General features: G+C 42.3%; 1 protein-coding gene across 2 annotated transcripts in view; it reads left to right on the forward strand.

The window, feature by feature from the left end:
• Positions 1 to 25,548, forward strand: part of F13A1 (coagulation factor XIII A chain) — a 64,529-nt gene that overhangs the window by 14,853 nt on the left and 24,128 nt on the right. For both annotated transcript variants that reach the window (XM_035318799.1, XM_035318798.1), the window contains exons 4-7: positions 6,909 to 7,160; positions 13,558 to 13,676; positions 19,192 to 19,299; positions 21,525 to 21,699. In XM_035318799.1, the coding sequence (XP_035174690.1) occupies positions 6,909 to 7,160; positions 13,558 to 13,676; positions 19,192 to 19,299; positions 21,525 to 21,699 (654 nt within the window). The remainder of the gene's footprint in view (positions 1 to 6,908; positions 7,161 to 13,557; positions 13,677 to 19,191; positions 19,300 to 21,524; positions 21,700 to 25,548) is intronic.

Here is a 25,548-nt window from a genome sequence, read left to right on the forward strand (position 1 = left end):
TATCCACATATAAAGAGCAATGAGATATTATTCCAGTTCTTGTGCTGGATTGCAGCCCTGCTTCAGTACCAGTGGTTTGGGAGCTGCTCCTTCACCACATATTTCCTTTCTTGCAGCCTGCTTCCTGGCTTTAATGAGAAGAAAGGTGAACATTACCTCTTGGGAAATACTCATTTTATTGGCCTAGGGATGAGATAAAAGAGCCATTCAATTTGAACAGTTTCAGTTTGCTTGGAGACCTGGGGAATCCAGAGGAGCCAATGAATCCTTCACCCATCTTGATTCCTCCCAGCTACCACCCGCATGGTGACTGGCTACTTTGTGCCAGTCTTGGCTCTTGGTTGTACACTGTGCAGAGTTCAGCCTGTCTGAGCATGGCACACCTGGGGCAGCCAGCTTGGCATGAGTGCTGCAGTTTCCACAATCACTGCTGCACTGGCAGTGATTTCTCTGAAAAGCAGATGTATGATTAGATGGGATCATACATCCTTCAATCTTGCTTTTAATAGTAGTTTCCTGTACATGGCTGTAAATCCTAGAGAGCTTGATGAGTTTATAGGTACATCCTTACTCTAATCATATATTTCCCCACACCCTCATAAATTGTTGTCTATTTGAATTTTCCTTAAATGGTTTCATAAATACATATATATTGGCCTAGTCGTAAATATTATTATGAACCTTTTATTCCCTGGCATACTCCTCAAATAATCATATATCCCAGTCTTCTAAGCTACTATCACCTTTCCACACATCTGGGCACCCATGTACCTGCCTGTATGTACTCCTCAGGCTATAAGTCATCAGCTTCTCGACTGAGATGAGACTGGAGATGTACTGTTCCTTTTTCTACAATCCCAGGCTAGGTCCATAGGAATAGCTATAAACAGATGAAAGTAGCTAAGAATAAAAAGATGTTAGAGCTGATCCCATATTTAGGTGACACCAAATACCCACCTATAGTCAGAAGCACATTTGAGTTCAACTAAGTAACCAGGGGTACAATGCTAATCACCTCAGACTCAGTGGTACCCTATTTTCGTGTTTAACAGAGAACAACAACAAAAAAGAATATATATAGAAAACTAGATGACGTGAACGCAGAGACTGTGGCCTTTCTCACATTGACTCCTGTTTTCTCAAGATGGTCCCATTTTGAGGAAGAAAGAGTAATTTATTAGCAGTGGAGTACATTTCCTAGCAATTGATTCCAGGGAGAGAAAAGACCTGTATGTCAGCTCTTAGCAAAGAAAAACAGAACTCTCCACTTGCTGAATGAAGGCATTAGGGTATTTCTTTTCTCCCCTCTGGAATTCTCATCCCGGTCCTGGAGGAGCAGAGAGGAGGGAGTTCCTTGAGATGGTCCATGAATTCTCTATTTCAAAGGGATCTTTATTCTTCTCTTCTTTTGCACTACTGCAGGAATATCAAGTGGCATTTAAAATCTAGCTGTATTTTTCAATGCTTTTTAATAGCTAAAGCACATAACTCTGATGTGTGTTTTACAACTGTAAAGTACTCTTAACATACACTCCTGGGGCAAAGTGGTCAGATGTTAAGGATTCCTATCTGGTGCCATAAGCAAAAATTATTTGAAGATATTTGGATTTACTACATTTCCAAGTTTGTATGCAGCACTTCTGAAGGCAATGGGATTTGATGATGGGAGGGAACCAGACGCGATATTAAAGCAGTGACTTAGAGACACTGCTTTTTTTTTTTTTTTTTTTTTTTTTTTTTTTTTTTCCTTTCTCCTTCCTTGCCATCCCATTGCCTTCTTTTTCCTCTTTCTCTCTCTCTTCTCCTTCTTCCTTTTCTTCTTGTTCTTCTTTACTGTGGCTTCAAGCTCCAATATATTCATTGCCCTGTCACAATTATTTTATTTCCAGGGCTGGCATTGAGATAGATTTGCTGCTGTTTGCATTGAAAAATGTATCTAGATAAAACAAATGAAGCTATCAAGGTAATTGTTAACCTTACTGTGTATGATGTATTTCCCAAAAGGAGACAGATTCCTCAGCTCCTTTAAAAGACAATCTTCTAATGAGGGTCCCTAAAAAAGCTGTTGAGAAGTAGTTTGTTCACCTCCTTTTCTTTTGAGGTAATCTACTTCCATCAAGAAGGAAAAGTCCCCTGAAGCTAACTGTATTTCTCACCTCTGTGTTACCAAATTTTATCTCCTCCCTGCCTGCAGTAAAACAGCCACGGACTTGTGTAGGGCCTATCTGAGAGCACCCGTCAGTCCCTCCACGGGCTGTGCTAATAGCTAGGAGCTATTAAGTGCACACACACACATACATGGCCACTGGGAATTGAGGGAAAAAATAAACTCAGTGGAGACAGGAGCTTCCAGGTGGCTGGGCAAGGGAGGAGGAAGAGTGTTGTTCGAGCAAGCCCTGGTCTCCTGTTAGTAACTTGGAAGGAAGAGCAGCAGTGGGACTTGGCAGACGTGGGGAGCTGGAGGAGGAGCGCTTGTGTTTTGCCGACTGAACTTGCTGTACCTCTCTCTCACTCTCCCTCTGTTGCTGTAAATCCCTCTCTGGTGCAGCAGTGTTATCCAGAATTAAACACAGCTTGTCTCCATGCCTGACAGGCCCAGGAGCTGACATGCTAAGGAGCTGAGGCATATGTTAAGGATATCTCATTTTGAGTGCATGTGTGTGTAGCCACAGTCCTGTTTTAAATGGCTCATTCTTCCGCTGCTGCATAAATAGACTTTGGCAAGTTTTAACAAACACTGCACTCTTCTTTTTGCACCTGTAAAGGCTGTGTTGGGAGTGGGGAGGATAATCCCATACATGCCTACATCCACACATGCCTCAGTCATAGTGCATTTCACCATGCAGACCTTCACTCACATGCTTATTTACTTTTAAAGCCTGGTGATGCAGCACTGAGAGAGACCAGCACTCCTTCAGTAGTGATAGCAGCTATTTTGCTTCTCTTTTCCTGCATGCCTGGAGACCCCAGGAGGTGCAGAACAGAGCTGAGCTGCAACTGAAGTGAGAAGGAGCTTTAGGAGCCAAGCTTGGATAGCTACAGGAACCAAAGTGGGATAAGAAAGGAGGAAAGAAGGACCAAAGGCCTGTGAACTGTGCAGCAAGAGAAATCAATATGTTTGTGTCATTAAAGCTTCTGTAAAAAGGAACTTTCTGTAAAAACAGAACAGGTTTCTGGCAGTATCATGGCTCAGTACCCACCTCTGCAATGAAATGCAGGGAGCTGGAAGCCCCTGAAAGAGGGTCACTGTGAATTCTCTGCTGCCCTGTCCTGCCTTCAAGGCAAGACAGTCAGCAGCTGTCATTCAGTACTGGATATCTTCCAAGCTGCAAAAGGAGCCTATAAAAAAGGCACACTGTGCCTGATGGTAACAGTGCAACAACCTTTGGGCTTTCTGAATTTTCAGACTGCATTTTCCCATTTCTGTATACTGTTAGAGAAAAGAGACAGGAACATCCCAACTGCATCGTGTCATACAACAACTTCGTCTTTCACAATTTGCTGTGAAATATCCTCATGTGAGGGCCAGGGCCTCCAACACCCAAAACACACGTGAGCACTGGGGAGTGAGGCAACCATGGAGAACTGGCTGCAGAGCGTGGTACAGGCTGCCAGCTCCTGGAGCAAATCTGAGCATGAGGGATGCTGAGCCAGCTGATGCTGCTGGCAGAAACGCCCTCCTGTCAGCAGAAGAAGAGTTTATCCTCACTATATGGATCCTGGTCCTGATATGCACCCAAACACACCCTCCTGCCTCCCTGTGTGTTAGGTTAGCATGAAAGATCCTCCAGGGAGTACTCTGCCAGGCGTTCACAGGCTTTTGGTAATGAGTATTTGGATATCATCGAATCTCATTCCTTAGAGACTCTTAACTAGAGCGTGGAATCACCACTGCACATTATCTGTTCTGTGAAAGGGCTGACATCACAGATATCCCAGCTATGAGCCAAAGTTGGCCCTTCTTTTACATTGCAGGCAGAAATGTGTGCTCAAGATGTAGATAGATTCCAATGGCCAAGTTGTCTTGAGACAACTTCCCTACAGTGTTGATAAACATAGTACTGAACCTACACAGGGATGTTTGTGCCAGCAACCTTGGCATGTAATGCCAAAGATACTCAGCTTCATAGTGCTCAAATATCAAGACAACAGATGTGTGTATATGAGACTAGTGTGGCTGGTGCTGTCAGGTGTCTAGATGTGTGATTACAAATCAGCTCTACAAGCTCCTTTCAGAAGTAACAATTCTCTTGCTCTTCCATTTGCATTTTGGTATTCATTTCAGGAGATGAAGGAAGCTGTCTTCTTCTCAAAGAAAATGTTGGAAATTGCTCACTATGCTCTTGAGGGCTCTGCCCATCTTCCCAGCCTTCATTCTGGCTTTAGGCTTTATGCAACTGTTAGCAAGCACCCAAACCCTGCCTGCCAGCAGCAAATAATATTTGCTTGTATATACTGTTTATAACACCTGAAAATCATCCTGACTTCTAGGATATCCCTTCCCTGGCATCCCTGCTAGGGTTGCAGGCAATATCCCAGAGCACCTTCTCCTCATGCAGGACAGTGCAGTGGCCTCTCTTACTGCAGGGGTGCAGCTGTGGGGTGCATACATGGATGCTGGGCTGAAAGGACATTGCATACTCCTCAGCAGCAGCTACAGGTGCTCCCTTGCCAAGCAGCATATAGATAAGGGTGTCCTGTAGCTTTGCATAAGAGACGGACCATTGTTGTTTTGAAGGGTAAATGGAGTTTTTCATGTAGGTGTTTCAGAAAAGTGAGGGTGCCAGAGGCTTGGTACCTTGCTAAGCCACCTATGAAGTGCAGGTGAGGAGGTTTCCATAAAGATGCATTGCAAAAGCCTCATGGCTCCTTTGGGATCCTGTCTGGTTCCTATGGGCAGATTTACTGGGGAGAGATTCTGCAGCTTCCCCATTACCAGCACACGTGGGACACGGTAGTGTTGGTGTGGAGCCCCTGCTACAGCACACCTCCTTCTGTCCCCAGAAGGGACAGAGGCTGACAGTGTCATTTCCTAAATATGCTAAAATACTGATCTCTCCCTCCCTCCCAACCTGTCTGAAAGAGGCAAATAAGGTGTTTTAAAAAGTACACTTGATAATGGTTTTAGAGGGTGTCAGTTCAATTACTTGGTTTGCTTTGCAGCTTTGTTAGAGTGGACTGCTTATAAAAAAAAAAATCAATTAAAAAAAAAAAAACACAACAACAATTATGTCAAATCTAGAAGCAAAACATCAACTGTAGAGGCAAGCTGGGTCATACCCAGTTCCACTACAAAGAACAAGAATGTGCTCAGCTCTCAGATCACAATTGTTAGCAGATGCAAGACTCTCATCTCTGTTACCTCTGTAGGCTCTTCTCTCTAGACTGTCTTTCCTTTGATGGCTTATTTTTGAAGTGTCCTGTACTTTATCTTCTAGTGTTTTCTATTGATTTTGCTCTCTTATTCTACTCCTTCTTTCTTTTGTAGGTCTCTTCCCTCTGTTACATCCCTCACTGATCTGAGTGGGTTTCATGGGTTACAGCCTCCCTGGCCTTCAGGGAAACTGGGCTATTTATTTGTACTGAAAATCTGCAAAATGGAAGTTTTTGTGTACTGAATAATATTTTGGATGAAGTGCAGTAGGCCCAGATTTCTTAGAAACAGAGTTTGTGGCAGCTCACAAGCTTCAAATTCAAAGCTGGAGTTGCCCTTTCCCAAAATGTAGCAGTGTTCAGCTCTGGATTTATCTCTACATCAACTGTGTAAAAGTAAGCAAACAAGAAAATCAAAGCCCCTTTGCATTTAATTTTGAAGCTCTTAAATAATACTTATGAAAAATAGAGAAGTCTGTCTCTCTGCTTTCATGCCTTTTGTTACTATATCTGTGAATGAGAGTATAACTTTAAGCCTAAAACCTGAAATGAAGAATAGATTTGAGAATGATATAAGGAATTCAGTCTTCTCACAAGGATCTTTTTTTTTGTCTACACCACTGGTTGGATTCCAGATATAATTTGGCTCTGTCAAGGGGTGTAATCCTTCCCACCTAACTTGAATTCTGGCAGTGTACATGTTTGTACATACTTTATCCATCTAGATGCTTTTTATATTTGGCAAGTAAAATAATCTTCTCTGGGCCATGATTTGTTTTGATATGAGGCAGAACGTCATGCAGAGCACTTTGGAGGTGTGTCATGCTTTGGGGTCCATTGCTTGCAGAGAAAATTTGGCTATCCAGCCCAGATGCATTCATCCGTACTCTGGGTATCCAGAGTCAGTTCCCACTGCATCCAAGAGGTGCTTGCAAGAACTGAGCACTGGGTATCCACTGGCAGACAGACTTGTGTTTCCTCTGCCTCATCTGCGTGGGTATGTGTGAAAGAGCCTGTGCTTGTTGGTGCTGTGGTGCAGTGAGAAAAACAAGGCTCTGCTCTTCTAGAGCCCCAAAGCCAACATCTGTGCCCCAGTAGGTACTTGCATGTTAGCAAAGAGGGTGATGGGTGCCTCTGAACTTTGGAAGGAACTCTTATTCATTCCAAGGCTGGAGCACAGCTCACTGTGCTAGGATAAACAGTTTTGAGCCAGGAAAGCCTGGGACAGCCCCTGCTCTTGCTGCCACAGGTACATTCCTGGCAGTGCCCAAGCTAGCAAGACTGAAAATTTCTGGAGTAAGATGGTAGGGGGTGCTTGTACAGGTTGCCTGCTGAGAGGTGGTGTGTGCACTTGGGTGGCAGCAACACAAGTGACCAGGAACTGTGTGAAGCTCTAAGGGAGGTAGGTGGTCTCTGCCCACTAACATTTGCCATCTCTGCTGAAAATAGACAAAGGGACAGAGGACTGTTTTTTTGAGAGTGTCTTTGTTTCCCAACGTGAACCATTTCATGGAGTTAACCCACTGTCTCTCCAGGTCGCTACCCACAGCCAAACAAAGGCACCTACATCCCGATCCTTGTAGGTGATGTGCTGAAGCCTGGGGAATGGGGAGCCAAGATTATCCACAAGGAGAACAATTCCATTCGCCTGTCCATCATGTCCTCTGCCACCTGCATTGTTGGGAAATTTCGCCTGTATGTTGCTATCTGGACTCCCTTTGGCATCATCCGGACGCACAGAAACTCAGCAACTGACACTTACATACTATTCAACCCATGGTGCCAACGTAAGTAGCTTATTGGTGTCAAAGACACACACTTTGTGCCACCAGGCTCATTGGTTTATGGGAGGGGGTGGTCTGGGAAGGGGAACTTGCAGGCAAGGTTGTTGAAGACCAGGCAGTTTGGATCTGGAAAGGGTACAGTTAAGTTTACGTAAATCTGCCAAGAGGCAAGTCGTGCAGGCTTGGGGGTAGCTCTGTAGTTTTATGAGGCTGAGTCTGTTTTTACCCATGTAAGTAGCATTTCTCATAGTAAACACACCCCAAGGCATTGCTCTGACTTCAATAAGCATCAGTGTGAGCCTTCTGCCTGCCTGCGTGTGCCTTAAAATGACAAGTCAATACAGACATGTTTTTTTTTTTTCCAGAATTTGGTATGGGGCAGGACATGGTAGTGTCCCATAACTCTTGAGTTACATTGCTGGTTGCCTAAAAGCCTGCAAAAACTCAGTGGGAGCTGCTGCTCCTGTACAGGTTGGATGCATTCAGTCTGCTGCAGCATGACTGGTGGCACCTTGCTGTTACACAGAATTTTACCTTATAACTTCCCTTTAGTGGTGACTAATTACCAGCAGCCCTATCCCCTGCAAAGAACAGAATATTTTGCGAATTAGCCTTTTTTTTTTTTTTTTTTTTTTTAAAAAAAAAAAATGGTTTAATTAATTTTTTTTTTTCTTTTTTTTTTTTTTTTTTTCCTTTAATCTCCCTGGATCGCAGGTAAAATCAGCCCTTCTGCTGACAGAATTGCACTTTACCCAATGAACTCCACATGGCTTTTTAAAGGGAAAGCTAAGAGGACTGGTGAAGATTGGCTCACCAGCCTTCTGACAGGCTGTTGCACTGTGCCTCAGCTTCTTATGCTTGTAAGGCTCCAAGTCTGCCGCATATATATTTAGGTCACCACCTAACTTTAATATCCTCCTGCCATCCTTCCTTCATCCTTCAATGTTTTTACCAGAGTATTTTTATCAAATAATCCTATGCCAAACAAGGGTTGTCTTACTGTGTGACGAGTAAGTTTAGCAATATTAATGGAGCCTATTATTCAGCCGCACTACTGTCAGTACCTAGAATGATTTGTGCTGAGTTCATTACTTGCCCCTGGTCCAAGGGAATATAAGCAATGATTAGCTTATGCATTATTTAGGAAGATATATGTTAATGCTGAGTAAAGCAGAGTTAGTTAAGCAGGAACAGGAGGGAAGGGCAGGGCCTAAGGCCCCCCAACACCATGAGGGACTTTTGAACGTAGTGTAGAGGTAGGTGCCTTAGAGAAGCATGGTCAGAATTTATTCTGGGAGAGGGGAGAGTGGGTTACAGGAGTCAAAGGTGAGTAAGCAAATGTGACCGACTGGTGAGCAGACAAAGCTGCTCAAGGTTTGTAAAGGCATCATCAGCCTGTCATAGCTCCATCTAGGGAGGTGTGATTTTCCACACTAAATTAAAGCATCCCTTGATTTTAGTCCTGTTGTCCCAACAACCACCGTGTTAGCCAGCATGGTGACTATGCAGTGGCTCAGCACCTCTTTAGAAAGGGATAAGCCCCAGTGAAAAACCTTCTTATGTTTCCTCAGGTTGCTTCATGACTTGCATACAGCCAGCTAGGGTTGCATGCAGCCATAAAGTGGAGAAAGAATGTGATGTGGGGGGGTTGGCTGCCCCACTGTGGTGTGATGGGGACTACACAGGCTGGTTCAATGTGCCTGGCAAGGAGTAAGAAGGGGAAAATCAATCCCCCCCTTCACACCTCTGGGCTCGCCTCTCACCACAAGGCTGACAGAGAAGCGCTGGTGCAAGAAAGCAAATGAGAGTCTCTGGGCAGCAAGAGCCTGCTGTGAGGGTCACCCCCAGAGGATCATGCCTTCAACCCAGCTTACATGTCCAAGTGTGCCTTCAAGTCCTGGCCCTTGCTGGAGATTGTAGGATTTATTTTCTGTATATTTCATTTGGATGAAGATTTACTTTCATTTCTTGCCCCTGCTTTCACTCCTAGGTAGTTTGGACTAATTGGCTCCTGTACCTGCCTTTTCCCCGTTGTGTTAGAAAAGCAGGGACAGTGTTTCTCCATGCATCATCCCCTGGCTGGGGAAGATTGTGCAGTAGAATGACAAAAGGGTATAAAAACTCAGGCAGTTAAAGTGCACAGAAAACAATAGTTTGAAAATCTCCTAGACTTGTTTGCTGGGTTAATAGCTAAGCAGAAGAATCTGAGTGAAAAACCTCATTAAAAAGAGAGAAGGCTGATGCCAGGAATGAAGGGGGATTGTTATCGCAGGGAGCAGAGTACAGGCTCCATCAGTGTCTAGCACAGCTCTCCAACTCATCATTTTAGAGAAACATCAATGTGTCTGTATGAGCTTTTCTTTAAGTCATAGGCATTTGTGCCCTTTCTTATTACTTCTTTTTTCACTGTAGTTCAGTTTTGACATATTTTCCCAGGCAGGGATGCATTTTTTTTCTGCTGTTTCAGAACAAGTCAGCATACTTTACCAGTCAAGCTACAGAGTAGCTTCTATATTTTGCTTCCAAAATCATCAGACACTTTCTTATGGTTTAATCCCCTTAGCTACATTTAAGGCTCATCACTAAGAATACAGATGCAGACGTGGGGCCTGCAGGTGTGGGGAAAATGATATACATCAACCCCAAACATTTGGGAATTCAGTAAGCAAGTGGACTGATATTTCAGATGCTCAGGTGAAAATTGTGCTAGTTAATAAGCAAGGTAAAGCCTGTGAAGAATTGCAGCATTCTCTCCAGCCAGCTGACGTATCTGGGAAAAAAAGATATGCTTTTGGGCATGCAGAGCCCTCTTCAGTTCTGAAATAGGAGGTACAAACTGTAAGTCATTAAGGATAACTTCTTGGAGTTTAACTTCACTCTTAGCAATATCAGACTACATGAAAGCAGAGAATGGCTCCTTTGATCTGTGAGCTCTTTCCAAGGAGGTGCTGAGCCCAGTGACTTTCTGCTTTGGGAACACTCAGTGCCTATCAAGAAAAGACCTTGCATGGCCTCTTGTGGCTCTCACAGGTGGAGATGCCTAGGGCATCTGAAACTTGCAGATTCCATGGGCCGAGGGTATCCATTTCATTCACCCAGGTTTTCTGCAAAGTGTTTTAGATACGATCAATTAAATATATTGCATCTTTAGTGTGATTCAGTTGCACATTTCTTCTGTTTATGTCCGTCAAGTGTTCTAATACACTTTGAGGATTTAATCTAATCAGATTAAGATCTAATACAGTTTGAGTCAACATGTGGTTGATTTTGATCTCCTCTTATCTGTTATATGGCATCCAAATTTGGCCAAGTTAACATTTTCTGGTGTTTGTAGCCATATCTTAAGTTTTACATCTTGTATCATAGATTCCATATGACTAAAGTTCACAAAGAGCTTCATATCTCTGCTACATTCACGTAGGCAAGCACTGGCAGTTGCAGGGCACCACACTGAACTTGGTTCTGAGTGGATTTTGTAGATATCTGTTTTTAGCTCTGGAAGCTCTGTGTTTGCCACAGCACTGTACTCCTCCCAGCAAGAGCCTTTCCAAGTTCCCACAATGAAGGGAGACTGGGCGCTGAGGGCAAGCCTCCACCTCCACCCATCTGCTGTGCTGCTGCACTCAGCAGTCAACTGTGTATGGGAAGAAATGACATTTCCAGTTCCAGCTGGTTGCTGTGCTGGGGCAGGGGTTCCCCAGGTCCACTGGTACTGGGCAGGGGCCTCCCATGCCCATTCACTTTCCCAAAGGGACAGGGCTTCTTCGCACTTCTTATGCTTTTCACAGGGAGCCCGTGTTCTGTGGGATTCCTCACCTGCAGACTTCATGTGAAGTGTATTTTCACCTTATCCATCTTCAAACAGAGAAGCATACAAGCTAATTTGCTTCTTTGTAGCAGTGCTGGTGCCTTACTAATTTCCCAGGATAAAAAGTGAGTAGAAAAGCCTAAACTGCTAGAGAAAAAGAACAAACAAACCCAGCACATTTCCTTGGAATTCTTCTGTTTGTCAGATGTGAGCCTCCACTTGCACCAAATAATTAGGAGTTGTACTATGTAGGGCACGCTTAGCATCAAGCTAGTCACAAATGCCTGGTATTTTCTTCTAAACAGTCTCAAGGGTAGTGAAAGCTGTCAAAAATCAAAGCAGCTGGCTTCTCTGTGAAACAGAGGCCCTTTTTACTTTATTAAAAAATACAAATATTTAAAAATAATTGACAGAGAAGTTAATCAATTTTCATCTGATTTAGCAAAGATCACGCAGTCTTGAAATAACGTAAGCGTCTCAATTGATATCAACCAGATCAATATTGATATTTATAATCCCTGAAAGAAAACAACAGCTGTCAAGAAAGCATGTGCACACACTCCACTGAATACATAACTGTACACAAGGTGTGGGTTCGCCTCCTTGAAATGCATCCTTTGTACTGTTTGTACACATGTGCTTCAATAAAACGTAAAGCTCAGGAGGGAGTCAATACATATAATCGCTCAATCAGCAAATCAGGCAGATCCATCCTAATGAAACAGAGCCTGCGTGATCTGTAACATCTGCAACATTTTTGGTAGGATGTTGTGCAAAACTTATTTAGAGCTGGACCTCAATAAAATCATGTGATACATGGTTTCTGAAGTAGGCAAGCCCCTGCTGGCATTAATGACTGCAGCTTTTTTGATCTGCTGTCATGCTTTTTAACACTCTCTGTCACCTGGTAGGCTCTCAATGTAAACCCGTGATCTGCTTTGTGCCTGGGTGCAGGCTGACTTGGTCGTAGGCAGTACCAGGCTTATACACAACCCTTGTTATGACCCAGCCCTTAGAAGCCACATGGGTAGCACCATGCTGCTGCATGAAGGGTCTCAGACCTGCCTGCCTTAGGGAAAACCAGATAAAACCTGCTGCTTTTCCATCTGCTCTGATTTTGATGTAGCCTGCAGAGCTTGTACAGCAGCCCTGTCGAAAGTATAATGGCAAGCACTGATCTCCTTGAATACATAAAAACCTTCCTACATCTGACACCTGCTTCCATATCATTCCTGGCACACCATTGTAAGGGTCACAATGTTATGTATCTACATGTAATCTCTTCTGTATGTGTAGAAACATGGATATAAATATATCTTCAGATAAAATATAAATTCCAACAGCGTCAGGTGTACAGACTGGCAAAACCCTTCACTTAGCTGAAGTCAGTGTGAGTTTTGCCATTGATTTTTCAGAGGGCTCAGATTTTAGCAATTTTCAGTGAATTGCAGTTTTATCGCAAGTGGAGAAGCTTTAGAAGATGTGGTTTTGAAGGAATTACGAATCTGATTTGCATTTCAACAAAATACAACAAATCAGCAGGCTTTTAAAAGTGAAATGATCACATAGTAATTTGTAGCGAGATCCTGAAGAAATTTACTATGGCAGTGGTCAGTGGTAGTTTTGCATTTGCATGTATCATGCTATTGCAGGTTATTGCTTCTCTTTAACTTGTTATCTGGTGCAACATTACTGAATTCCTCTAATTAATTAATTCCCAGACCATTAAACGTTAAGTGGTATCTCTTAGTCACGAAGTACTAGCACTGACACAGGAAAGAAATCCTCAGCTGTTCTAGCACCACAGAATCTGTTTCATTCCTGCCTGTGAGCATCTGACAGTTTCATGTAATTCACATAAATTCAATAATTTACGTATGTTAATAATGAGTTATTTAAGGATGTGGATACTCTTTGCAGGATGAGGTTCCACACATACACTTTGGAATGATGTAAGACCAATCTAGGATGTACACTTTGTATATGTTTTAATGAAGACCTCTTCCAATTGCTTCCAGTTTTCACTTGCACATTCAGATTTCTCATGTTGGCTGGTCAGTCAAGTTACATGGGAGAGGCAAACCGCAGTCAATATCTTATGTACGGAAAAAGTAATCACACCCTTCTGGTAATACACTATACAAACTATACTCCAATTTTTGTAATGCACTACAGATTTTTCTTTAGATCTCTTGACTAGAACTGTCTTCCATTAACATTAATAGGTTTGAAATTGTTCTTTGATCTGTTTGTACAGATGCAGAATTGCATCGTGGTGCTTGAACTTTTAAATTAGTGGTACACAGTAATCTTAGAATTCTTGATAAGATGTGACATTTTAATCATACTTTGCAGATCTTGAGAAAACAGGCAAGAGTTGTCAGCATTTTTGCATCTCGCATGCTTTTAAGTTGTATTATCTTATTTATAACTGGGGTCACTGTCTCCTTATATTCGTACTCTGTTGAAGCAAGTGATGCTTTGTTTGATGGACAATGGGCACTTCTCATCAAATATGACTGCATTATATGCTAAGATTTTTTATCTGCCCTATATAGAAACTAAGTGGCTGTGTTAATATTTGTGATGCAGAGGATGCCGTGTATCTGGATGACGAGAAGGAAAGGGAAGAATATGTCCTGAATGATGTTGGTATTGTTTTCCATGGAGACATTGACGAAATAAAATTAAGAAGCTGGAGTTACGGTCAGGTGAGCTATTTAGACCTTCTCTGGCTGCTCCTAACAAGACAGCAAATGAATTTAATTGACACCAGACAGTGGCTGAGACCGTGGGCTCTTGCTCTGTTGTGCATTGTTGGTCTCTACTTCAGAAACACAAGAGGCATAAATTTAAAATTGTATGAAGCAGGTGTATACCTAATTCAAAAAAGCAACATTATAATAACTAATATTTAAAGGTCTTGTTTTAGGAACACATTTCAAATACTAAGAGGCTGCCCGTTGAAAGTTACAACCATTAACTGAGATTTTTACTACACAGCAACATTTCTGCTACTACGTTACTGCTACTTCAAGATCAAACTGATTTGGTGAGAGGATTTTTAGTTATTTATTTAGCAAGAGGTTGCATTCCTTTTTGACTCTTGCTTACAGTTCTAGCAACTTGGTGGAAGTAATTCGCATCTTCTTGGGGGTCAGCTTTTCATAGGTTTCCTATTTTCTGGGTTTGATCCCAGAGTTTTAAATTTCCTCACCACAGTGACAAGTGCAGAACTTCTCCCTTCGCTGCCTGGACTTGACAACACTGGTCTCCAGCAGCTTCTTGCAGCCTTTGAGAAGCACAGCCCTAGCTGGCTGGTTTGCAGTGTTGATATGCCTTCAATAACATCAACCCCTTATTGTTTGCCTGTTTTACCTCAACCTATTTGTAATCGCTAGCCAGCCTGAAAATCCCTGTGGGATGAAGTGTTAAATTGTTGTGTGAGAAAAGGAAAAAAGCATTCAACAGCAACATTAAAATTAGCAAAACTAACCCTAACTGTCACTCAGGGGGACTCCAATGGACAGTTATTGGACATGGCTCACCTCACCTCCTGTTTTTTTACAACAGTACAATTAAGAAAGTACTGAAGTACTTCCTTCATGCCACAGTGATGGATCCATTCAGTTTTTGCTGCCCCTCCCTGGTGCAGCCTGGCAGAAAGGAACCTTCTTGCTTTGCTTTCTGTGCCTCAGCTGAAGACTGCCTCAAAGTTTTAGCTGGATGGATTGACAGTGTGCTTGCCCTAGAGAGCAGAAGCTTCTGTCTTTTCACCTTTCCTTTGGTTGTCTCAGCACCATTGTTAGTAGGGTCTAAGAGTGATCCTGTCTGAGCTAAAAATAATCCTTAAATAAAGTAAGGGGGAGGCAATTCCATAAACGGAGGGTGCTTCTGAGAGAGATGTGGAACCAGATCCCAAGGCCAAAGCTGGGTACGCATTTAAGTTGACCAAAAATGCCCCCTCCTGGCCCTTCCTTCCCCCTGCAAGTGTTTGTGCAGCCAATGAATCAGACTGGAAAGCTGATCTAGCAGCTCCTTTATTTCCTTTTGTTTTGTTTTGTTTTCCTTGGGTTATTTTTCAGGCTTGCTCTGTTCCTAGATGTGGGATTCACTCTGTGACAGATGTAGAGGAGGGAGAAAGGGGAATGAGTGGCTGGAAATGGAAGCCAGCTTCAACCGACTGCTGGATTTATGTCCTAAAATGCTGAATTTATGGCCATAGTGGTTTGGCCTGAGGTGCTTATATTCTGAAAATCTGGCACCTTCCTGATGCAAACACCAGCCTCCCTTGAGAAACTGCATTATTTATTTGGTTTTGCTAGGAGGCAGCTCTGTCTGGGAGGTTAGGGCTGTTCCATATCCCGTTGTCATGTGCTTTCCTTCCACTGTTCAACTGGAACTGGAGAGCTTGACTTCCACCCTGTGCTGTGGTGCACCTTTTGTTATCGCCTGCCCACATGAAAGCTGAGTGTGGCAGGTGAATCAAAGGGGGCGGAGCCAAGGGGTTTCCTAGAGTCCATCATTTTTTATAAAGGAATAACAGACATCTTAAAGTTGAAAGCAAAGGAGAAATATTCTCCTGGTTCATTGAGATGGAGGATTTGATGTTCCTGATCTTACCCTACCAATTCCCCACCATTAACTACGTGTGCCTTCCTCATTTGCAGCAATCCTGGATGTTAAGACTAAGAGCATAGCTCTGAGTGAATAAAAGTACCAGCAGGGAGTCCTATATTGCGTATATATGCTACATATATGCATTTTGTATATATGACATATGGCCCTGTACAACAGTCTTAGTAAAAAGCATATGGCCACATACAGTCATAGAGGTGTAAGGTACATGGTCTTATACAAAACTACAGATAGACTTGTGCATAGTAAAGTAACATTCTTAGCCTAAAAAAATAAAAAATAATAAAAAAAATGCTTTGAACACTGACAGCTGAAAGCTTTAACTCCAGTTGTAAATCAAAAAGGAGCTTGCAGTTCAAAACTGGGTTACTAGTGGGAGATAATTCTCCCAGCTGCTGTCTTTAATGAGCAACATCAACTTCAGAGGAGGAAAGGCAAGAAAAATGGACCCAAGAAGGAAAAAACAACAGACCAGCTGAAACATGGCTGTAATGAATGAGGATGGAAGTGTTCCTTGTAACATGACTGTGATTCCTTTCTTCTAAGAATGTGCAAATTGCCAGTCACTAAGAAAAGCCCAAAGGGGATTCAGGACAAATTTGGCTTTTGAAGAAATCTAGGCACATAGGAACTCTCTAGTTGAGAAATGTTGGAAGTTGGATGCTATATTGATCTTTTAACACAGTTAAAACACAGTGAGAAAAGTAAAATAAAACAGGTGGGCATAGTGTTGTCATTGCCATCTTGAGCTGGCTCGTGTCCACACATTGAGCCACATCAGCATTGTAACCCATAGAGTAAATGTAATTTTATGGCATGTGCATTTGGTAAGATCAGGCCACAAGCAACTGTGGGAAACATGGACTTAATTCAGCCAGCGCAAAAGGTGATGCAGCCCCTCTTGCTTGGACTTAAATGGTTTTAAAGGTTTTCTCTTACAAGCCAGTTAACATGAAAAGAAAGGGCCTGCTGAAGACCACTCACTAAATGCAATGCTCTGTAATGCAATGTAAATCTGTGTGCAGGCAGAGCCTCTTTGCCCGTGTGTTTTCTTACCTCTTGTCTTCCTTCTGCAGTCTTCTCCAGGTGGTTCTGCCAAATTTTGTTTGCCCTGAAGTTGGTTTATTCCCATTGCTGCTTGTGTAAGCAGACAGTGCCCATGCCAAGCCCAAGTTTGCTTATCTGTTCTGGCTGCTTACTGCTTGTCTGGTTCCTCTGACATTTCAGGAGTATTCAGACTTACAAGTGTTATATTTCTGTTCTTCTTCCCTCTAGTTAACATCTTCTTGCCAAGATTGAGAGCAGGAGACTGATTTAGTTTGATTTAGTGCTTTTAAATCACTGGATAGTGAAGGATGGTGAAACATGTTATGGTACTCTGCATCCTACACTAATGCAACATAGTGTGAGGGAGCATGTATGTTATTGTAAGGCAACTTCACAGCTTGTCCTGTGTCCCTCCGCCTGTTAATGCAGTTATTTCACAGTCATTTATATAATTTTATAAATGCCAAGGTGGAAGGTAACAACTCTGTTAGCAATTCCTTTCCTCTTTAGGCTTTGGGTATATGCTGGCAAGATTGACAGTGTCTCATAAACTGTAGATGAGAGAGATTTAATTTGCAAGCTAAACTTCTTATTGATTTAACTCAGCTCTTAGGCACTGCTGATGACTTGAAGAGCAGAAAGCTCTTTTTGATCCTGGTGGAAGTGATAAATCATTGGACCAGGACAGAAGAAAAATGAATTTGAAGCAGGAAGGACCACTGTGAGGGCCCAGTGTTTACACTGGGAGGATTCTCCTTGGGAAGGAGGGTCTCCATATCACAGCCATTCACCTGACTTTATTTACAGCACATACCACTGGAGCAGAATGGAGACCCTACTATGCAATTATTCAGACTCCCAGGAATGATACAATATTAGGAGTTGGTCCCTGGGAATCACTGCCCCCCTGTTTCATTGCTTGCCTGAACACCATGAATTCAGTTTTACTCGCTAAGACTACCAGGTGCTATTTAGCAGCAAATGTCTGCTCCAGAGAAAGCAACTCAGTGACAGTGTGCATAGCAAAGTCCAGGAGCAGGATGAGGAGGCTGGTGTGCTGTCTTGGAGGATTTTTGCTGAAAAGGTTCCATACTGCAGCAGTTTGCAGAACAATGAGAGATAGGCAGGCAAAAAAAGAAAAGGACTTCTCTTGGGCAGGAGATGGCTGAGTGATTAAGGAGCTTCTTCCTTCACACAGAGGCATAGAGATGCCCCTGGGTTGTTTTTTTGTTGTTGTTTTGTTTTGTTTTGTTTTGCTTATGCCAGAGCTCAGCTGCTGAGCTGCTGTCTATAAGAGAGAGGCCAAAGGGTGCATGGGTTCTCCAGGATGGCACTCCCATCCATCCTATCTTTTCTGCAGCACTGACAGCAGTCTTATTTCTTCCAGGCTTTCTTTTCAGCTCTCTGGCCTCATGCTTCCTCTTCCTCTGCCTCTCAGCAACTTGGCCTGGGCATTTGATTGCTTTTGGCAGGAGGCACAACTCAGATCACCCTCATCTTCTGAAGAACCTTAAGCCAAGCTGGAGACAGTTGCAGCTGTAGTTGCAGCTCAGCCGAAGAGCAAAAATCCGGTTTGCATGCACCACATCCCTAAGGATGCAAACGTAGAACATAAAGCCAAACATGGCAAGGAGATGAGTGGAGTGGAGTTTCTCTTAGAGCCTTGAATGCTAATATAATATTGCATTTTCAGTGAATTTGACTTTTTTTTTTTTTTTTTTTTTAATAATGTGTGTTTCCCTGTCCCCTACCATTTTCTGGGGGACAGAGGTATTTTCCTTTGCTATGCATTTTCTCCTAAGAAAAATGAAATACATCACAGGGCAAGTTCTGTGACAAATGGTTTCTGGTCTATTTAGGCACCTCTGCCCTCAATTCATTCCCATGCTTGTTCATGCTGGATTGAAGAAACTGTACCTTTCTAGTCTATTTTTGAAGAACACTACTTTAGGTCACTTGGTATTTTTGATATCTAAGTTTCATAGACCAGGATTAATCAATATAATCAGCTTTTGGCTTGATAATTTTAAACATATTTAATATTTTAGTTTAAAATTTAAGTGTTTTCAAATTAACTTTGGCAAACAGTTTATTGGTCAACTTATCAGCATTTTACTGGCTATGTCAGAGAAGTCCTGAAATTAACAGGTCTGGAATCTGTGAAGGACATGGAGTCCTTAGTGAGCAGACTAGCTTCTTGTAGTTATTATAATAATACCTTCCTATTATATACTTGTTAGCACTTAAAATTTTATGTCCTGTCAGAAAGGCTATGTTGTCATTTTAACCTTCTAGAAACCAGACTGAGATTGAATTGAAAATGACACACTCTTTTCCCTTAAAACATCTCACATTTTTTGCTGTACATGGACAATTATTCTAGAAGAAAACCTGTATTTTTAAACACAGAACTTTGACCTGACCAGATAATTTTGAAATTGATCAGCTATTACAACAATGAAAAATAGCCTTGCATTTGCTTTCCAGAATAAAAGTGACTCAACTTTTCCTCTGTTTCTCTTTATCTTTCCTCTCATCTAGTTTGAAGAAAACATTCTGGATGCGTGCCTTTTCCTGATGGACAAGGCAGAACTGGAGCTCTCTGGGCGTGGAAACCCAATCAAAATCTGCCGTGTTGCTTCTGCAGTGGTATGCAATAGATGCCCAAGAAGTGTCAGAAGTGACTCTTTAATCAAAGCCAGGCTGGTTTTACTAGCCCTTGTGCCCTCATGTGCTCACTCTGACAGGTGCCAGATCAATTCTCCATCCTGACCTGTGGGTCTGGCGTTTTATTTCACTCCACTAAAGGTGAAATATTTATGCCAGTTCATCGTCTTTTTCCTGAGAGTGGTACCTCACTGGAGAGAAAGCCACTTTTAGGCATTGCACTTTCAGGCATGCTAGCATTCCTTGTGGCACTGCACTCATTTTCTGGTAGCTGAAATAACTGAGAAAGATATTTCTTCCATGGACGGTAAGGCAGCATACTGGATAGAATTTGAGATGAGGAACTGAGAGACTTTACATGAACTCCAACACTATCTGCAGTGGTGGGTGTCTCAACTCAACCAGGATGTGAAAGGCAAAGGCTGAGTTTTTGCCTCTGCCTTCTGGAGGTCTGAACTGATGCCTTCTGCTTCCCAGAATAATCAGCTGGTAATTGAGCCAGTATTGTTAGATGTTCTCCCAGGCCAGCTGCTAAAGTAGTGTCTCCACAAAACATGGTCACTGAAGATGAATGATCCTTTAACCCACTTGTTGCAGCATTTTGAAATATGAATTGAAATGGGATGTCCACACTCTCACTCAATGCCACATGCTGATTTTTGTGTAACACAAAGTTAAGTAGAATAGCTTCAGCAAGAAAGATTGAGAGCACCATCACTTCTCTTTGTCTTTTAGCCTTCTGGTTACTTCTTTCACCATAGATACTAGAAATGTAGTTTCAGGCCTCTTGAGACAGAAGTAAATGGATTAATGCAACCTGGATTGCTGCATTAATCACTGGGCTAGTAGATGCAAAAGGTCCATTATGCAGAGACCCTGGAAGCCCTCTGGGCAAAAGACCACAATGTTTATGAGCCCAAAGGGGTCTCAAATACTACTTAGGTTTTGAGTTACTCAGCCACTTTAGGTAGATGGAGAAGCTTGCTGTTGGAAATCCAGAAGTAAGTGGACTTCAGGTATCTGCAGGATTAGGCTATAGCTAGGTGGGAGTTTTGGCCAACTGAAATCTGGACCTCGGTAAGAAGTGGCTAAGAGGTGCTGAAGTCCCACCTGTGTTCCTTACCCTCAATCTTGCTCAAGATGTGGCATTTTAGAGCTGAGTTTGTCTAGGGACGTGCCCCCATGCTGGGATCCTTCTGAGGCTTGCTGAAGTTGCAGAGCAAGCAGTTGACCCTTTTTTCCTCTCTTTGCAGCCAGAAGAGAGCCTAAAGATCAAAACACTGTCCTGTCCTTGAAGTGCCTCTTTTCCTGGCATGTTTCCCACAACAGTGAGATGGGCACAACCCCTTAACCCTTTGGTTATGACTCTGAATACTTATCTTCATTCAGTTCTAAGGTTCACAGGAAGTCGATTTTCTAATTATAAAACAGTATTTAATCCAGCCAAAAGCTTTTAAATGAGAATTGTGATTTATTTGGCTGGCATGTAGCTGTTCCACATTAACATAATTAAAAGGTACGGAGCGAATGAGCTTTTTGCACAGCTTCAACTGGTTTGGTTTAAATTGCAGCTAGGAGATGTATTGCTCGTTAATGCCTATCAGTATAGCCATTAGTCAGCAAAACTCCACACTTTTGTGTAATGTTACTAACAGAAAGACTACACAGCAAATTCCTTCTTGTTTTCATGTGTGCTGGACCAAAGAAATTAGCTTCCACTCTAAAAATAACAGTGGACTGATTCTCCTCCCCATCCACTGTGAGTTGGAAGTGATTTTTATTAAAATATCTGGGCTGATATGGACAGAAAAAGAGATGATGTTAGGAAAGAATCCAGCTTGATATTTCTGAGGCTTGTTTAGCAGTTTGTAACTGATCGTGTTACTAAAAATACATAGCAGTGAGCATATTTAATGTTAATAAAACTTAATAAATTAACAACATGGGTACTCGTGGTGATTTAATTCCACTGTGATTTTTAAGTGTCTGACCTTAATTCAAAATCGTTTGGTGATGGAGAATCTACCACAGCCCTTAGCAAGATTGTTCTGTTCATTTCCTACCTTCATAATTAAACATTTCTGTCTTATTTCTAGACTGAATTCAGCTATATTCAGTCTCTTATATCCTTTCTTTGTCTGCTGGGTTGAAGAGCTCTTTATTGTTCAGTATCTGTCATCTCTAACGTTCATTTTCTTTATCTTTAGATCAATTCCAGGGATGATAATGGTGTTATTGCTGGATCCTGGGACAATACCTACACATACGGGGTCGCACCTTCAGCCTGGACAGGAAGTGTGGACATCCTCTTGGAATATTACAGTTCTAAGCAGCCAGTGCGATATGGCCAGTGCTGGGTCTTTGCTGGTGTCTTCAACACATGTAAGTATCAGTGAGAAAAGCTGCACACTGCTATGCAATTCTTACGTAGCAGCACGAGCTTTTAGGTTAAACTAGCTAAAGTACTTTGTGGCTCTGTGATGTACAGGAGTAACTTAAGAGAGATACTTAAGAGATACTTAAAATACATGGCAAAGATAGACACACTTTACATAAATACCTGGCATTTCCATCAGTTCGGCTGCACTTTCACAATGATATATTAACTATATACTTGTACAGTAAAATGTATTCATTGAGTCACAGAGGGTAAGTTTGGGAGAGAGAAAGGTAGTCTTTTGGCATGTTCCCCATTTCTTTTAGGAAATCCGAGGTGAACAGGGAGGCTTGTTATCTAAATCTGCAGCATGAAGCTATTACCCATTATGGGGCATGTGGTGGCCTATCTGCTCCAAAAGTGTTAAAACCTTACTTGTCAAGAACTGTTTCTAGTAAGACATGTGCAGTGTCCTAGCACCTATCTATTGAGCACTATTAATATTTTGTATGGAATTTGTAAGCCAGAGTTATCAGGAAAATATTGTCCTGGTTTATGAATTGTCTAGCACTACAAGGTTAAGTCTTAACACACTTGCTCAAACTAGAGCAAGTATTTTCCAATGTTTCAGCAAAAGAGACATTTCAGATTTGAAAACCATGTAGGGAAAGCATTGATGGATTGGTCAATTTTTTTTTTTTTTCTGTCTAGCACTTGCTAACAGCATCATCCCAAGTGAAAACTCTTACAACACTGGAACACACTGGAGTGTAATAATGGTCAAGAAAGATGCTGGTAGTGTAAAAGATGCACTTTATATGGATAATTGGGACCAGACATTGGAAAAAGTGCTTGTGTCAAGCGCCCTTTGCCAATATAGAGCCAGTCACATAGTTCTTATGCTTATGGCACCAGCCAGTAGAAGTTGAACAGAAACTAAAAGTGAGAGTCTGGTGTAAGCCTGGAGGATCTCCCCTACAGGCTCCTACAGCTCATACATATAAGTATCGATCTGGAGTAGGGACCAGATCAGCCTAGGACCAGGGGGACACAATGAGTATTTTTGCAGGCTTGGGCTCTACTTTGCATCAAGTACTTTTCAGCTACAGCTGAAGATCTAAGCTTTGCTTCTTGTATTTAAGATGTGAAGATGAAATTGCAGAAAAACTCTCCATGAAACCTTTCCCCTTTTCATCTCTCTCAACATTGCCACATGTTGCTATCCCCAGGAGTAGCATTGTACTTTTCTTTACGTTATTCTTCTAACAAAAATGAGAGATGTTAATGACCCATCTTCTGCAGCAAATGTGAAAATTACATAATTAACATGTTCCAAGACTGGCTCTTCACCCTCAAGCAGCCCTGAGTGTCTCTGTGTTTTCATTTTATTTTTACCTGTCCCTCATTTGTATATTTCATTCAGTGCATAATTTTCCTTCAGTCTGGTTAACAGAATTTCACAACTCAGTTACCTGGGGTAGTTTAAGAGCTTTTCAAAACAGTAAGGACTCAGAAATAAAGCTCTGTTCTGACAACACAGCCTTCTGCTGGCACACGCTTCTTACAGCTATAGAATTTCAAGTTTCAGGTTTCTCTGCTTTTCTTTCATATATCTAGAGAGGTTCATGCTTTATTTTGGGGAGGCTCTGGCAGGTGCTCTATCCTTCAACACATGAAATAATTCATTTTATTTCTGGTGCCATGGGAAAATCAGCAACCATGCACATCCACAGAACCTGAGAGATGTCTACTTCCTTTATTGCCTGAGGTCATACGGTCTGCCCTTGATACTCCTGAGTCTCTGCACAACACAATGAGTTCAGAAAAGGCCCTTACAAATGTTTCTTTTAGATGCAGTTCATCCTAGTGACTTCCACAGGCTACTTTCTCTTCTCTACCAGTGCTTCTTCTGTCTTTTTTCTAGATCACAACCACATGTATGTGTTCTCAACCTTTCTCCCTGCACTGGTCGTGAATCAGTGCTTCACAGTACTTTGCCTGTAGGCCACTGTGAAACTGGGGCAATGCCAGAGAGGCCTGGAGCCTACTGTATTAAATGAAGAGGCATATCTATCTGGGGAAAAATTAGGATCAGTCTGCTGGCTAATTTAGTCAAGTCAGAGATCTGGGACTTCGTACTGTAAGGCTTGTTGATGTATAAAGTTTGGTGAGCGTTATGAAATTAAAACATTGTCCAGTGGCTCATCTGATATGTAGCCATTTACATGTCCAGCTACTGAACACTCCACAGAGAGGACAGCAGAGGCCTGAACAAGCATGTTGAACTTAAAGTATTGTCTTGAGTTGTGTTTTGAGTCATTCTCAGCTGCCAATTTTTTATCATTGTGACCAGTCCAGCTTTCCAAGGTTACTATATTTTATACTCTGGATAATCTTCCGTTAAAAATGCTAAAACATTCTGAAAAATGGTCATTAATCTTGAAATTGTCAGACAAATTATTTTCAATGAGCCCTGATGGCTCATGTGGTGGAAGCCTGGGAGGACACTTGAATTAAGTTTAATCAATAGGTACATATGGTATTGGATGCATCCAGGTAATTTGTCATCCAGCAACTTGAAATGAATGTGCAGTGCTACTCTGTATGGAGAGTCATGGTAGTGACATTCATGAATATACAAAACAAAGCAGTAGCAGAAAGGGTTGTTCAACACCACAGCACTGGAACTATTTTAAAATAAGATTTTCAACCTAAATGTTTTCCTTTCAAACAAACAAACAAAAAAAACTGTTTTCTGCAGAACCACGTTGGCTCCTATATCAGAAAACAGGTTCCTTGGCTGATCAAGGTGGAGATCAAGGTGAGGTGCTCTGCAGGATGAGTTCAGTCACACTCTGATATCCAGTTGGGGGGAGAAAAGTTTTTAGTTCCTCATTATCCTGTCCCTTTTGCTCCCACTTAAAATAAAATCCAGTTGGGTGTTTCACTGTGGCTCTTGTTGCCCTGGCAGGCTAGGACACAAGACCAACCTTGCTTGCTTGATCTCTCCTGCTGAGGGCACAAGGCTGCTGATCAGATACCCTGACTGTCATTTCTGGCTTTGCTAAAGCCTTTTTAAGCAAAAGTTTACCCCTTTTTGCACTTCAGTCTCCTTCTTCTTACTCATTTCAATGCTGTTGTGTTACTGAGAGGTTGAGGAATATCTACTGACTCCCACCAGAGGACCCTGCTCTCAGCTGAAGCTCCTAACCTCCCCGATCAATCAAGCATATGGTTTATAAAAGGGTGTACTGCAGGGCACAGAGATAAGACACCAGTAATACAAAGAGCCGGCCCCACGGTCCTGAGGGAACTGGCTGATGAAGTTGCCAAGCTTCTCTCCATCATAGCTGAAAGGTCCTGGCATTCGGGCGATGTCCCTGGTGAGTGGAAAAATGGAAACATCATGCCCCTACTCTTCAACAGTTAAAACAAATAATTGAACAAAGAGCACTACTCTTCAACAATTAAAACAATTAGGAGACAATTCTCAGAAAGAGTGGTCAGGCATTGGGACGGGTTGCCAAGGGAAGTGGTAGAGTCACTGTCCCTGGGGGTGTTCAAGGAAAGGTTGGATCTGGGGCGCAGGGACATGGTTCAGTGGGTGACATTGGTGGTAAGGGGATGGTTATACCAGATGATCTTGGTGGTCTTTTCCAACCTTAATTTTTTTATGGTTCTATGATTCTAACTTTTTTTGGATGAAAGTCATCTTTCATCTGAACAAGTTGAGATGATATGACATCCTGCAGCCCCACTTTCTCCTAGAGGGTGTGCCCCATGTCTGTTCCTATCAGCCAGGGTGCGCCACAAACCAGAAGTCTAATGACGCACTGCTGTACTTCAGATATAGC

This window comes from Oxyura jamaicensis, chromosome 2, assembly GCF_011077185.1.
Source record: "Oxyura jamaicensis isolate SHBP4307 breed ruddy duck chromosome 2, BPBGC_Ojam_1.0, whole genome shotgun sequence".
In the NCBI taxonomy this organism is placed as follows: Eukaryota; Metazoa; Chordata; class Aves; order Anseriformes; family Anatidae; genus Oxyura; species Oxyura jamaicensis.